Source organism: Felis catus, chromosome A3 (assembly GCF_018350175.1).
Source record: "Felis catus isolate Fca126 chromosome A3, F.catus_Fca126_mat1.0, whole genome shotgun sequence".
Lineage (NCBI taxonomy): Eukaryota > Metazoa > Chordata > Mammalia > Carnivora > Felidae > Felis > Felis catus.
Window position 1 is genome coordinate 44,694,819 of NC_058370.1, and position 12,682 is coordinate 44,707,500.

Sequence of the window (12,682 nt, forward strand, 5' to 3'; positions counted from 1 at the left end):
AAGAAAGAGAGAGAGAGAGAGAGAGAGAGAGGAGAGAGAGGGAGAGAGAGAGAGAGAAAATTTCAGTAATATTTTTCAAAATTTTGCTCCCATCACCCATGTTAGGAAATTTACTCAAAAGGTAAACCTAAAAGCTATATGCCAGGAAAGCAAATGCTCCCTGGAGGTCAGGTCCACAGGGAAGTATTGTGAGCAATAAGAATCAGGCCACACGTCAGAGAATTGGAGTGCCATGCTGCAGCCCAGTAGGCACTGCCCCTGGAGGGAAGGACGGGGTTGGACTGAGAGTGGACTACACAAGGGCACCCCCTAGCTGTCCTAGGGAAGTAGATATTCCCACTACCAATCCCAGAGCAAGGCTGTCCAAACTGCCCTTTGCCATCCTAGAGGAGAGATTTGCACTGACTGCTACTCAGAATTGCTTGAGCTCCTGCACAGAGCAGATGCCTTTTTGGAAGCCTAACTGCACATCCTTTCTTACAGATTCGGCTAAACAGCAGAGGACTGATCTACTCCGTGGGCTTACTCCTGGCCTCCGTCTTTGTTACGGTAGGGCTTCAGCTTATTCCCCTCTCGAGTTCCTGTGTTCTCCCCACCCCCACCCTTGGGTTCTTTGGCCACAGAGTTTATTTGGACACCAGATGGACTTGGCCTTCTGGTGGATGGGGACAGTCAGCCTCCAGATGTCCCATCTCCTTCGTGGCTGTCTCTTCTATAAGTGGATCCTAGCAACTCACTAGAAAACATTCCCTCTTTCTGAACGGAGCCAGCCCACCTCTGAGAAGCAAGGCCCTGCCTTATGTCAAGCACAAGCCATTTTATCAAAAGCAAAGGGGAGAGCCACTTTTTCTGCAGGATTAGTGAAGAAAAGGGTAGATTCCAATTAATTGTCTGTTCCAAGTTAATAAGCACCTCTATAAATTCATGGATTTGACCAATTCTCAGAGACTAAGAATACATTACTTCATTGACAGTATACTTTCATGCCATTCCACTGTCTTGGCTATCATATCTATTTGTATAGTACGATATTCCAACTCAGCTGCCATGTTTGGTAGAAACAGATTCATACCAACACATGAAGTATCCATTCATATACAAGTATGTGGTTAAATTTTCACGTTAGTGAACATTGAGGGGCACCTGGATGGCTCAGTCAGTTGAGCATCTGACTTCAGCTCAGGTCATGATTTCATGGTTCATGAGTCCAAGCCCTGAATCAGGCTCTGTGCTGACAGCTCAGAGCCTGGAGCCTGCTTCAGATTCTGTGTCTCCCTCTCTCTCTCTCTCTGCCCTTCTCCCATTTGCTCTGTCTCTCTCACAAATATAAATAAAAATATTTTTTTTAATATAAAAAAAAACATTGAGATGCAATGTGGTTTTTCCTGAAATCTTCAAGGAAATCATCATTGAATTATACTGGCATGTGAATGTCCATATAGTTGATAATGGGAATTTAGAAGAGCAGGCAGGAAGCTGGCGAGGTCATTTATGGGATCAGACTGTGAGTCAAATTTCAAAGATTTACTAAAGCAAACACTGTCTTACGCAAAAGTGGAAATCTATGCAATTTTCCTTCCATAGTGTAGGAGTTTCTTTGAGTCTGGTATGACTTAGGGTTATGAGACCTGTCATAGCCACACATTGTGCTCAGTGCTTTGCATACATTTTCCCCTTTGGAGCTCATCACGCCCCCATCACATAGCCACTATATTAGCCCCATTATACAGATGAACATCTGAGACCTCTAGGGTAGTTGACACCAAATGAATGAAGGGGCAAGCCATCTGACACCAGAGCGCATGCTTACAGCTACATATGTACACCTGTAGGAGATGGGGCTGGCCACCACCTGGGATGTTGAAATGGGGCTGCTGGAATGCTGGAGAGAAGTAGGTTTGTGGGAAGAGTAGTTTCAAACCTCTTGAGCTATCCTGCCTATTTGACACCCAAGGGGAAAGGTCAAGAAAGCCATTGGAAAGATGAGTCTGAGTTCAGGAGAAGCGTCCAAGCTGAAGGCACAATGATATTTAAAGCAGTTGGATCAGTCAGCAAAAGGGTGAGTGAGGACAGAAAAGAGGCCCAGCATCTGAGTCTTGGTGCCCTCTGGTAGTTCGAGGTCAGGATGATGACAATAAACCACCAAAGGGAACAGAGAATGAGCAATCAGAGAGGTGGGAGGCAAAGCAGGAGAGTATGGCATCTGGAAGCTAAGGGGAGAAGGTGTTTCGGGGTGGAGGGAGTGATTGGCTCTGTTATGGGAAAGGAGTCCTGAGTGTTGGCCATTTGGTTTAGAAATATAAAGTTATCAGGGGACGCCTGGGTGGCTCAGTCGGTGAAGCGTCCGACTTCGGCTCAGATCATGATCTCCCAGTTCGTGGGTTCGAGCCCCACGTTGGGCTCTGTGCTGACAGCTCAGAGCCTGGAGCCCGCTTCGGATTCTGTGTCTCCCTCTCTCTCTGTTCCTCCCCTGCTCTCACTCTGTCTCTCTCTCACTCTCTCAAAAATAAATAAAGATTTTTAAAAAATTAAAAGAAAAAAGAAATACAAAGTTATCAGTCCTCTTGATGAGGGTGGCTGCATGGGGCAATAAGGCCGAAGGTTGAGTAGAACAAGGTAACAGGAAGGAAGGAGAGAAATTGGATGCAATGGTGTTTACAACTCTTTGAAGTCATCTTTCTGTGAATAAAGGAGGGAAATGGGAATCCAGAAAAAATGTAGTTGTTTTTTAATATGAGGGAGCTAGCAGCATTCTTGTACTCCAGTTGGAGTAACCCGGGGAGTGATGGGGAGATGGAAATAAAAGAGGGCAGTTTCTGGGACCATGTTCTTGAGCAGTAAGGGGAGGTGGGATGGTGTGCACATGTGGGGGAGTGGGCCATGGACAGGGTCGTGGGCGACAGGTCCTCACTGGCAGGAGAGAAGGTGAGCAAATGGATCTGGTGGTGGGAGTTCTGTGGACGGGAACATCATCATGCACTGAGAGTGAGGGTGGAAAAGGAAGGTATTGGGGGTCTCAGAAGAGGGGAGAGGTCAGAAACAGCCATCCAGGAAAGGGAGAGACAGTGAATTTAGGGAAATGTGGAATGATTGCCATAAATGGCTCACTCAAGGTTTGTGGGCTTGAATTAAAAGTCAGAACCTTCAGGGGGGCACCTGCGTGGCTCAGTTAAGCGTCGACTTCTGCTCAGGTCATTATCTCACGGCTTGTGCATTGAAACTCCACATCAGGATCTCTGCTGTCAGAGCAGAGCCTGCTTGGGTTCCTGTCTCCCTCTCTCTATGTCCCTCCCCAGCCCGTGCTTTCTCTCTGTCTCAAAAATAAATAAAAACATCAAAAAAATTAAAAACAAACAAAAGTGAGAAACCTCGGGTGCACCTGGATGGCTCAGTCCCTTGAGCGTCCGGCTCTTGGTTTCGGCTCAGGTCATGATCTCACAGATTGTGAGTTCCAGCCCTGCATTAGGCTCTTGTGGTGACAGCATGGAGCCTGCTTGGGATTCTCTCTCTCCCCTCTCTCCCTGCCCCTCCCTCCCTCTCTCTGAAAATAAATTTAAAAAGCAAAACAACAGCAACAACAAAAAAAAAACAAACGTAAAAAGTGAGACCCTTCGGCATGGCCAGGCGTTTTCCTCCAGCCTGGGGCGGCTGCGTGGAAGCAATATGGAATAGCTGGAAGCAGGGCTTGAACCAAAAGGCTGTGGTTTTAGCCATACAAGGACAAAAGTGCTAGAGAGATACAAGTAAATAGTGAGGAGTGCTTAGGGGTGGTTCTAACGATTGTTGGTGGAATTTAAGCAGGGTAAGGTGAGAGAGGGGTGATGGGCAGTGAAATGGTGGGGGTGGCAATGAATTCTGGGTCCTGGGAGTCTGCAGAGTTGTAGGAGTAAGATGGAGTAAGCGGGAAAGAGGAGACGGCTGTCAGAGAGTGAGGTGTTTGGCACGGAGTCCTTTCTGTTCTTGCTAATCACCAGGTCTCAGCTGCAGGGCTGTCCAGCAGAACTTGTCCGCTGGCCTGTACCTGCACTGGACAGCAGCCACTGGCCATGTGTGGATGTCAAGCACATGAAATGTGGCTAGTACAACTGAGGAACTGAGTTTTTAAGTCTATCTATTTTGAGAGAAGGCGGGAGAGAGCGCATGAACTGGAGAGGGGCAGAGGGAGAGGGAGAACCCCATGCAGCCTCCACGTGGGCTCAGCACCAAGCCCAGCCCTGGGCTCTACCCCACAACTGTGAGATCATGACCTGAGCTGAAATCAAGAGTCGGATGCTCAACCAACTGACCCACTAAGGCGCTCCAGGAATGGAGTTTTTAATGTTATTTGATATACATTTAAATTTGGGGGGCCACCTGTGGCTAGTGGGTGCAGTGCAGGTGCGGGGCATGGCTGCAGAAGACTGGGTGTAGGACGGGTGTTGGGAAGATCCTCTCGGTTGATGGTGAAATTGCTGGGCAGGACGACAAGGTGCTGTAGACAGGAGTGGCAGTGGGTAGGACTCCGGGCTCTGGGGAAGGACGAAAGAGACTGGTTTTGCAGTGTTGACTGCAAGTGAGTGGGATGGAGTATGACTGCTGGAAGACTTTAGATTCCAAGCTTAGGTTTTTTGAGAGGAGAAAAAAATAAAGAGTGCATAAGGAGCAGCGAAGAGCAAGGGGTACAGCCTCCTTGCCTCTAGGTGCAGGAATGGAAGAGGTGTGGCCTCCACTGGCAGGGCCGTGTCTGCAGGGGCCAGGGGCTGCCTGGGGCAAGAGGGTAAAGAGGCAGAACAGGTGCCACCAGCACAGAATAGTGCGGAGGAGTGACGGCCACCATGCCCGTGTTGACTGGTCCCATCATTATGACTCTGTAAAGTTATCTCCCAAGTTCTGACTTCCCAAATGAACGATGGGTTTGGGGGTGCTCAGAGACCATCAGTGCTCCACGAGATCAGCCATTGGCAGCCCTACCCCCGGCTACGGCCACCCCAAGGCCCAAGGCTACCTCTTCCCACACCCTCTGACCCTGCTGTGTGTGTTGCAGGTGTTTGGCGTTCACCTGAACAAGTGGCAGCTGGACAAGAAGCTTGGGTGCGGGTGCCTTTTCCTGTACGGTGTGTTCCTGTGCTTCTCCATCATGACAGAGTTCAACGTGTTCACCTTTGTGAACTTGCCCATGTGCGGGGACCACTGAGCCGCCTGGCCACCCACCGAGCCTCAGTCCTTCTTTACTGTGCAATACAAGACCCGGCCGCACCCCGAGTCACGCGGGCCCCCAGAGCCGGCACATCCGGCTCTCCCGCGCTGTTCACAGGCCTCTGCTCCTGCCTTGGTGGCCCAGGCTGTTCCCACCCCTCCCTGCTCCCCCTCCTCCATGGGTTTCTCTCACCCACCCCTTCCTGCCTCCTCCGTGTGAAGACTCTGACATCCGCGTGAATTTTCAAGCTCCATTTTTGAACAGTGACTGAGATTCTAGAAAAACTGGCTGCTAACTGGCCCAAGCCAGGCAAAACTTACTACAATCCCTCCTCCTTTTTTAAGTTATTGGATGGAAGACAAACCTAATTTATGACCTGAGACTGTCGAAGGAATAGAGAGGAGAGGGTGTATTGATGCTAGGGAGTGTTTGGGATTTTGTTATGTTTTGAGGCGATACCTAGGTTACTACTGGGTTTGGGTGGGGTTGTTTCACTTTGAGGGGCTCCCCTTTTTATTCCTTTTCTTCCAGAGATGGAGAACTTCTCTCGCATCTTTCACCGGGCTCTGGATTAGTGGATGATCCACAGGTTGTCCCCGCCATGTCTTCTGGGATCAAGTCCCAGGCATGGTGGAACATGCATGAATTTAGTGCTTAGTAGAGGAACATCTGGGCGAGGCCACGGGGAACAGATGCATGACGTTTCATACGCAAGGATGCCTCCCTGAAGTCCTGTAGGCATCATCTAGGGGGCACAAGGCTTTCGAGGAAGAAGACAGCTTCCCACATATCCATTAGCACAATCATTTTGTCACTAGGTTCCTTCTAGTCTTTCAAGCAATAGTTCTAGCCTGCCTGAGGCCTTTGATGAGGGGCCCCGGTTACACCACCCTTCCTGGAGGTGCCGGGAAGTCAGCGCCAGAAGTTTCCCAGCCCAAGAGTCCCTGAGATGCGCTCTCATCACTTGGTATTCGGGGTGACAGGGAGAGACCCAGAGGCCACCACTGCTTTTTGTGCAGGAGCTACAGACACTGGTTTCTTGGAAAACGGAGAGAAGCGCACTTTGCACAGACGTCGTCAATAAAGTCCCAATTTGCCACTCGGTATTGAGTACACTGGACCCTGACAGCTGGCTTTTGGGCCAGCGTCCTTCCTCGTGGGACGCCTCCACCAAGCTGCCCCAGCTCCACCCCTCCCATCCTGGAGGGATGGCGAGGGAAGGAGGAAACAGAGAACTGACACCTTGGGAACCGCAGAATGTGTTCAATGCAGACTCGCTCAAGGGCATAAGTTATTGTGAACGTTGCTGCCAATCACTGCTCAACAGCCCTGCTAGATTTTGTATGATGCTGAATTATTATGCAGACTAATTCCACCGAGTTGAGACCCACCCATGCTTGTTACACTTGTATTTATTGAAACTGTGGATTCTTGCCCGTGCCGCCCCCTGTATTTACTTTAAGCACTGATCACTTATCATTCATTCAGTATGGTTTTCCCCCCGTCCCTTGTACACATTCTGGTATGAATTGTAAAAATAACCTGCTACAAATTGGTTGAATGTTTCTGTCAGTGGTGCAAACCAAGGCCAGCGTTAGCCAGCCGACGAGGCACCTGCCCGAAGAAGGAACGGGAGAGGAAATCACCAATTTGGGCTCTCAGAGCTAAGACACACGTATTGATTCTGTTGCACATTTTGCACTGGTTTATGGAGATTGTTTTCTTGGACGGATAGTGTAAAATAAACTTCTCTGTTCTATATCCTTCCTTGAGTGGCACGCACGTTACTTCCTCCCCTGGAGTGTTGCCTGTTTTAACTATGCTGACCAGTATGCCTGGAAGGAAGCCGCCAGGTATTGGTGCTTCTGCTCTTTCTGGGTGGACTCAACCTGGAAAGCTGGCAAAATGGCGGGTTTCTGGTATGAAGTGGCAAATCATGGGTCTTCTCTAAATCTTGGAGGGGCTTAGGATCTGTCATCCTATAGAATACGTGCAGTGCTCTGTTAGGAATTCTTTCTTGCAGCTAAAGTGGGAGGAACAGATTCCAGCATGGCTGACAGTTGTTCAGAAGTTCAAGTTCTCCATCCTGTCTGTACTAGTTTTCTATCCAGAAAACTCAGACTTCCCCAAAGCCAACTCCTTAAAAGAGAGGGTAACACATCATTGTAATACACCACATTCTTACCCTGCATGACTCCCAAGAAATAATTATCCAGATCTAAAAGTAGACCAAGGTTAGTGAACAAGCCAGGTGTCCACCTGAAGCAACAGACTTCATTTATAGGAACCAGAAAAAAAATTGCCAATAAGGCACAGCACCAAGTTTTAACTCTTTAAGAAAATATATTCCCAGGTTGGAGGGAAAAGGTCCTTAGCTTTGTTTTGAGTGTTGACATCTAAAAATGCTTTACCACTGTATTTGTGCATTTAATAAACACACGCTGGGCACAGACAGTATTGTCATTATTCTGATTGGTGCTTACAAAGCATAAGATACTTTCACTTCAAATATTTTGTTATACTGGTCTCAATTCGCTTTAGTCTTAAGCACAGCATTTGATCTGAAACTTGATTTTTTTTTCTTTTAAGCATACTTTCTATGAAATCTTTAGAAATCATAGTTCCATGCTTAATTTCTCAAAGAGAAAATCCTGGTATGGGGTAAAGTTCCCATTCGTAATGACTGCCAACCTGGGAACTGGAAGGTTTCCTATAGGAAATGAGCATTTAGCCTATTTCTGCCCAGATCCCTGCCATGCATGATTGTTTCTTGAATTGTCGACTGCGAATGTGGTTCTAAATGAGCTGGCTTCTCCAATGATGCAAAATTGTCCATATTGCTATTTTCACTGCTCCCACTGTTCTGGAATTTGTTTGGGAGGGGTTAGGGTGGGTTTGAGGGAAGAACTTTTATTCAATATCTCATACCTGACAGTAACACCAGAGAACCCTCTCAGCAGTTTTCTGGAGTGTGCTCATTTCAGTTAACTCCCCAGGCTGTGTTCTTGTGCACAAGAGGACAAGGGAAGGCGGATACTGGTTTGTACTTCTTCCTCAGCACATCGTAGTTGATCCCACAGGGAGGAACTGCCAGAACGTCCTCTTTTTTTCTGGAAAGCATATTCCCAACCATGCCCTGGCCTGCTGGGGGCACTGCCAGCACACATACCCTTTATGTGGCATTGGATGCACTGAGAGTTTCCAGATGGTTTCTTCCCCCTTCCGAAGCAAAGTATCAGCCCTATGTTTTTAGGAGTAGTGCACTTTTTTAGGCATATGTCTGTCTGTCTGTTATCTACCTCCAAAAAGATCTGGCTGGAGGATAGGTGTGTGAAGTCCGTGGATTATGTTTTCCTAAGTCTGTTGCTAAAGACTCTTATAGATTACAGTCATAAATTTGAAATGCTGGAGATTGGAGACTCTAGATCTCAGGCAGCAAATCTGAATTCACTTTAGGTACACAGGCTTCAAAGAAAAGCCTGAATGTTTAAAAATGGGGGGAAGGAGATGGGAGGGGTGGTAAAATCATAAGGTCCAGACGGTTTTCAATTGTGGTACATAAAGTAGGAATAACATCCAACTTGCAATAAATGTAATAAAATGTAGTCTTAGAGCTTTACCTAACTGGTCATGAAAGTATTCAGGTTGTTGGGAGAAATTAGAAGTGGAAAATTGGTGGTGGCTATGCTCTAAGAGTTATTTATCTTCAGCTTTCCAAAATAGTATAACTGTCCAGGCTAATTATCCAATTATTCTGACCCGTTTCAATCAGCTATTTTGAAGTAGATGGAACATTTTCATGTTGAATTTTGTGTAGGCTCATACTAATTTATGAGTCTCGTTTACTTGTATATTTTCTGCAGTGTCTTCTCAACACACACACACACACACACACACACACACACACACCATCTATCTGACACCAAAACTCTGCGTGAAAACAATCCAGTGGATCTTTGAAAAATTTCCAAATATCCAGCTGTCTGTTATGATACAACTTAAGGAGGAATGGGGTGGGTTCAGCCAACATTTCTCTGATAAATAAAAAACCATGTGTCCATTGCATCATCCTCCAGAGATGTGGGGCGCTAAGAGATGCTGAAAAAGGCAGTGAAGCAATGGACAGAGGATTAGCACCATACATAAGATAAATTATGTGATCCCCCGGAAGTAGTTTCACACTGAGCTTTCTGCTTAGTTTTGAAACACAGGGCAGAGTAGTAAAACACCAAAATCTCTCAGATGGCTCCCTGCTGCACTCAGAACATGTATTTCCTTAATAAAGTGTGGCTAGTAGTCCTGTTAATTTTTTACTGAACTTCAATTTAGCACTCATCAAATTGTAGAGATTTTATTTTAAGTTTATTTGTTTGAGAGAGACAGAGACAGTGCGAGTGGGAGAGGGGCAGAGAGAGGAAGAGAGAACACTAGCAGGCTCTGCCCTACCAGTGTAGAGCCCTACGTGGGGCTCAAACCCATGAACCGTGAGATCATGACCTGAGCCGAAACCAAGAGTTGGGCACTTAACTGACCAGGCGGCCTGAGGTTTTTAATGTAGTGAATAGTTATTACTACTCATTTTGGCTTTGGTTTTTGTTTTTGCAACAGGTAGGAGGGAAAGGAAGATTTAAGACAATGATGGAGCAGGATTGTGGGATCGAGCCCCACATCAGGCGAGCCCCATGTCGGGTGCTGCTGATCTGGAGCCTGCTTCAGATTTCTCTCTCTCTGTCTCTCTTCCTCTGCCTCTCTCTGCTGCTTGAATGGTCTCTCTCTAAAGTAAAAAGATAAAAAAGTAAGTGTTAGTATATATGCCATGTAAGGGTTTTTCTGCTACAATTAACTTACATAAATGTATGCATATATACATACATCACATTTCGTCTTTATGTAACTTCAAACTTACCCTACTTATCAAACACTGAATTTGGTGATATCGCATCTTCTGGTGTGTTGAGGCAATTAATACAGTAACTGCTTCCAGAAAACTGCATACAAAATTTGGAATGAAGTGTGACAAGAAATTTCAGGATCCTGGCAGTTGTTTGGAAGAATTCGGAGCCATGCCCACAGGTCATTGCTAAAAAGAGATGCACCTGTGCACAAAGATGCTTTCAGCAGAAAACCAATACTTTTAAATTTTTGCAGAAAAAAAATGTACTCTACTCAGTTTTGTATCTTCCTTTTTGCTGCATAAGTCAGGTGTTTCATGTCCCTTCCATGCTTGATGCAGGATGATACAGATGCTCCGTCCATCAATTCTCTAACCACCAATGGATTGGAACCAAAATGCCCGCTGCTTCAGTTTCAGGGGGATTTATTTTGTCAACTTTTCCAGGTTTCCGAAAAACCAGCTCCAGAATAGGTAAAAATTTATTGTCTTCTCACGTTGAATTGTTCCCTCCAGTTGCTTAAATGTTACTCTATTCAACTTCATGTGTGAGAAAATGCATTTACCTGCATTTACTCATTGTCTAAAATCCAGGTCTCCCAAATGTAAGCATACATTAGAATTACCTGGAGACTTATTAAAATACACATTTCTGGTTCAGTAGGTCAAAGAATTTGCATTTCTCACCAACCCCCAGATGCTACCACTGCTAGGTCTGAGTCCCACTTTGAGAGTCACTGGTGTAAATAATGTCCTTTGCCCAGAAAGCCTATACCAGCCTCTACTGATATCACTGGTATATAGCTTATGGAAAACACACGCATGTGCACACACATACACAGATGTACTATTTCTTTCATTCTTTCAAAATTCGTTTTTCTTTATATTTCCACTGAGATCTACACATGGCTGAAAGTAGAAAAAGAAGTTTGGTCAACTCTTCATAATCTACATTCTCTGTCATCCTATACTATGTTTGTTCCCAGCCAAAAACAACTGTTAAATTAAAACCAAACCTGGGGTGCCTAGGTGGCTCAGTTAAGCATCCTACTTCGACTCAGGTCATGATCTCATGGTCTGTGGGTCAGTTGGACTCTGTGCTGACAGCTCGGAGCCTGGAGCCTGCTTTGGATTCTGTGTCTCCCTCTCTCTCTGTCCCCCCCCCCCCACTCTGTCTCTCTCTCAAAAATAAATAAACATTAAAAAATTTTATAAGATAACAGATCAGGGGCACCTGGATGGCTCAGTTGCTTGTGTCTGACTCTTGATTTTGGTTCAGGTCATCACCTCACAGTTTGTGAGATCAAGACCCGTGTTGGGCTCTGTACTGACAGCACAGAGCCTGCTTGGGATTCTCTCTCTCCCTCTCTTTCTGCCCCTCCCCGACTTGTGCTCACTCACTCTCTCGCTCTCTCTCTCAAAATGAGTAAACATTAAAAAAAATTTTTTTTTAATTTTTTTTTCAACGTTTATTTATTTTTGGGACAGAGAGAGACAGAGCATGAACGGGGGAGGGGCAGAGAGAGAGGGAGACACAGAATCGGAAACAGGCTCCAGGCTCTGAGCCATCAGCCCAGAGTCTGACGCGGGGCTCGAACTCACGGACCGCGAGATCGTGACCTGGCTGAAGTCGGACGCTTAACCGACTGCGCCACCCAGGCGCCCCTAAAAAAAATTTTTTAATATAAAACCAAACCAGATCAAAGTTAATGATTTAAGATGAGATGAGGGAAAGCCAAGATTCTGGGTGGAGTTATTAGCTCAGTAGAAATGGACGCAGGCAATGACCAATTCGTTCAAGGTGAAAAAGGTTTAATTATATACTTTAACAAGAGAAACTAATGGTAAGTACAAGAGAAATTTCCTTTACATGAATTCCAATTCACACATTACAACCAGGTACAGCTAACTTTCTTATCTAAAAAGGTTATTTTGATGCAAATCTATCCGACAAAGATGTCATGGTGCAGAAAAAAAAAAAGTTTACACCAGAGTTGGCCTTCAAGGCCCCCAGTCCTGCAAACAATCCCACACCCCCATTTCACACTCTTTCCTAAGAAACCAGAGAACATCCCCAGCCACACACCTCCTGCCTGGGGCACAGAAACCTGCATGCACAGGCTGTGACCCCAGTCAGCATCCACATGGGAAATGACTGTGACTCCCAGGTGAGGGACAGGTGCAGGTTTAGTGTGTGCCTATGGCCAGACCTTAATTCAGACATGGGCTTTTGGCTTATCTACAAGAACCTCAGGGGACACACTGCACTCTAAAATGGCATGGTGAAAGCCACATTTTTCTATCCTGAAAGTTTTGCTCAGAGTCAGGAAGTGGGTTTAGATATTGGTATGCATAATCAGGAGGGGAAGGAAGGAGAAGGGCAGTCTTCCTTTCCAGAAAGAAAACATTTTATGCCTAGCCTATACCAGGTTGGGGGACAGTCTGCCCAAAAGCAAGGAGATGTTCTATTTCACTCCCTAAATCTGTGCACTACGAAGCCACAGTCAGGCTCTCTTCCTAGAGGGGCATCACCAATCATGAAGCATGCTCCTGAGGGTAGCATGGCTAATGCGAGAGCCCGTGTCATATTACAGCTGAATGTGAGGTTTCCTATT

General features: G+C 46.2%; 1 protein-coding gene across 2 annotated transcripts in view; it reads left to right on the forward strand.

Moving 5' to 3' along the window:
* The window catches only part of SLC24A3 (solute carrier family 24 member 3), a 484,427-nt gene extending 477,487 nt beyond the window's left edge, over positions 1 to 6,940 (forward strand). The window contains exons 16-17 of one of the 2 annotated variants that reach the window (XM_023251502.2): positions 484 to 549; positions 5,024 to 6,940. In XM_023251502.2, the coding sequence (XP_023107270.1) occupies positions 484 to 549; positions 5,024 to 5,173 (216 nt within the window). In that variant the 3' untranslated portion in view covers positions 5,174 to 6,940. The remainder of the gene's footprint in view (positions 1 to 483; positions 550 to 5,023) is intronic. The other variant, XM_045053924.1, reaches the window with a different exon arrangement.
* The last annotated feature ends 5,742 nt before the right edge of the window (positions 6,941 to 12,682 follow it).